Source organism: Neomonachus schauinslandi, chromosome 2, assembly GCF_002201575.2.
Source record: "Neomonachus schauinslandi chromosome 2, ASM220157v2, whole genome shotgun sequence".
Taxonomy (NCBI): Eukaryota; Metazoa; Chordata; class Mammalia; order Carnivora; family Phocidae; genus Neomonachus; species Neomonachus schauinslandi.
This window is the reverse complement of record NC_058404.1, coordinates 159982935-159985762: the sequence shown is the minus strand read 5'-3', so window position 1 is coordinate 159985762 and position 2828 is coordinate 159982935. Positions and strand designations below refer to the sequence as shown.

Genomic DNA, 2828 nt, shown 5'->3' with positions numbered 1-2828 from the left:
GACTCTCTAATCTTAGGGAGATTGCCCTGTGATCAAATTTTCCCTGTGCCCCCCGCCTTTTTTATGCATCTAAGAATTGATTTTTTCTGACCATTCACCTTTTTACTTGTTAGGACAAAGTGGTGACTTTGTTATTTGTTTTCTTTTTTCCGTATAATCTTTTTAAACCCTAAAAGTTAGTGTCACTTTAATAAAATAATTTTAATGTTTAAATCACCAAGTGTATTTTTACCTAGGAACTTTAAAGTAAAAAAAAAAAATTTATGACAGACTCAATTTTTTTCAATTTTTATTACAGTAAAAAAATTACAGAAAAATAAAGGTACAATAGATTAAGGCTGTCAATTACTCATTTTAAGTCAGTAAGTATTTAAGAATCAAGAGAAGTTCAAGCTCTATGTTAGAGATTATAGGTACTAAATAAATTTAAGTAACTAGTTAACAACAAGGAATTTCTTAGGCTTTTTCCTGTAATAGACCATGGTACAAATTAATGACATTATCTAAAGCATTATAACACCAACTGTACAGAGGCTGCCACAGTATTTACTATTTAATAGTTTTCCTGTGAATTAGTTCTCAATAGTTCAAATGCTTGCTTTAAGAATGCCAATGAACATATATGAATTACTTTCACGGAAGTCTCTGCCTCAGCTAATATAAAAATGGTCACGACTCAATAGTGACTGATAATCATCTTTACATAATATTTATTAAAGAGTCAACTATTCACATATAGCTGGTTCATATTTGGTTTCTCCCACTGTCTCCCTACTTTCTGTGTGTGTGTGTGTGTGTGTGTTTGCACACACACGTGCATACTTTAGTTTTCATTTTCACCTTCAAGAAGGAAAATGAGGGTGAATTTTACTCAAATTTTTTGGTGCTGTAAACTTCAGGAACCTGTCAGTTATCAATGTTCTTTCACTGACAAGGAGAATTAGGAATTACTGTGTTCTTACTATTTTTCATTGTAGAAGTGGAATATCACTATAACATTCTCATTGACAATATTCTTCTAAATCACGAGTTTCTTCAAATCAGGAGTAATAATTTACTTATTTATCTATTACTAGGACCTGTCAGAGTATTCGACAAATCCTATTTCTCAACTGGCACTGGTGAATAACTGAATTAAATGAGACCAATTCAACCTTGCCACAAAATTAGTGCAAAACTTTACAGTCAAGTTTGCTTCTGACCCACCCAATGACCATTCTAAATTTTTTTATTTTTTTAAAGATTTTATTTATTTATTTGACAGAGAGGGAATGACAGAGAGAGGGCATGAGAGGGAGTAGGGTCAGAGGGAGAAGCCAACTTCCCACTGAGCAGGGAGCCCAATGTGGGACTCAATCCCAGGACTCTAGGATCATGATGTGAACCAAAGGCAGTCACCCAACCAACTGAGCCACCCAGGTGCCCCATTCTAAATTTTTTTGAATAAAGAATATAATTGTATATGCAAAATAACAGCAACAAAAAAGGATATTTTTTAATAGCAAAAGATGTATTTTTGAGAAAAGGCGATTTTTGATAACAAAACAATACTCTGGGAAATTGAAGGAATCAAAAATAAGTGGTCTGAGTCAAAAGCACCAGAGCAACAGGACTGAGTTCCTAAAATGTGCATGAAACAAAATTCAGAAGCCAGATCCCTGTGTCCTAGTTAGTTTTAAGTACTTTGGGATAGTGCTACCCAGTCAGAATTACAGCAGCTAATAAACAGCATGCTGGAGGAGTCAGTATAAAACTTAAGATCTACGGAATTTAGAAAGGCATGGATGGAAATCTCTGGAAAATAACTAAACCACCCTAAGCCTCAGAATTCTTAGCTAAGAGGGTTCTTGTGAAGAATAAAAGATATAAAGAATAGGGATACCTATTTTTATTAACAAAATAAACACAAATGGCAACTCCCCCTTGGGAAAAAACAAACGGCTTAAACATTTGCAGCATGACAAAGGGTTAGTATCTTTACCACATAAGGATATTTAGAAGTTATTCAGAAAAATGTTAAAATCCAACCCCCCCACCCCCGAACCCTCCACCTTAGGCTTTCAATGGATTCACCAAAGCAGCTTTACCCAACCTGGGCCCCAGGATCATCTCAGATGCCCAGTGAAGAGAATTCCCAGGAAGGCTCAGCTGCCTCTCAAACTATCTCCGAAGTATTAATAAAGAACCTTAGTAAATTGACTCTCAACCCCAGTATCAAACTCCCTTCCCCTCTACCAGAATATCTACCCCAACAGCAGGACAGAGAGAAGAAACCACAGGGGCTTGTTGACCGCATCCTCAGCAGCAGGAGGAGGGGTGGAATAAGGACTTTGATAACTGCTTGGAAAGAAAGGATGGAAAGGATGATGCGACTGATTCAATACCAGCACTACCTCAACCAGTGGTCCATGCTTCAAAAAAATCTACAGCAGAAGGAAACTGAGTCTGAATCAAGAGTGGAAAGATTTAGACGAAGCCGTCATCACTGCCTGCATCATAAAGATCTTTCTGAGGACGCCAGCATGGAGAATAATTATGACACAGAGCCTTTGTAAACATAAACTTTATTCTTGTACTGTTTCTTCTTGCTAGTAATTTTAGGATCATTATGCAGCAGAGCTTACGAAAGCTGCTCTATGTTAGGACAAACTGCATAATATTTTACTAATCTATGATATAAGCTCTGTCTTTTTTTGTATTTTTTCTACCTTGATACCAGTAATTTGTGAGGAATCCTGTAGTTTGCATCTGAATGACCTTAATATACTTCCACGTTTTGATTTGACCTAAGGAAGCTCTAATAGGTTTTGAATGTGGCCTGTGTGTTT

At 36.2% G+C, this 2828-nt stretch overlaps 1 protein-coding gene across 1 annotated transcript; it reads left to right on the top strand.

Moving 5' to 3' along the window:
- Positions 1-2063: 2063 nt before the first annotated feature.
- On the top strand, positions 2064-2555 carry DPPA3 (developmental pluripotency associated 3). The gene has a single exon (XM_021701625.1). The coding sequence runs from the start codon at positions 2064-2066 to the stop codon at positions 2553-2555; it is 492 nt and encodes a 163-aa protein (XP_021557300.1).
- The last annotated feature ends 273 nt before the right edge of the window (positions 2556-2828 follow it).

What these genes read in the sequence shown, in the direction of transcription:
- DPPA3 (XM_021701625.1), top strand. Translation starts at nt 2,064, where the DNA reads ATGGATTCACCAAAGCAGCTTTACCCAACCTGGGCCCCAGGATCATCT.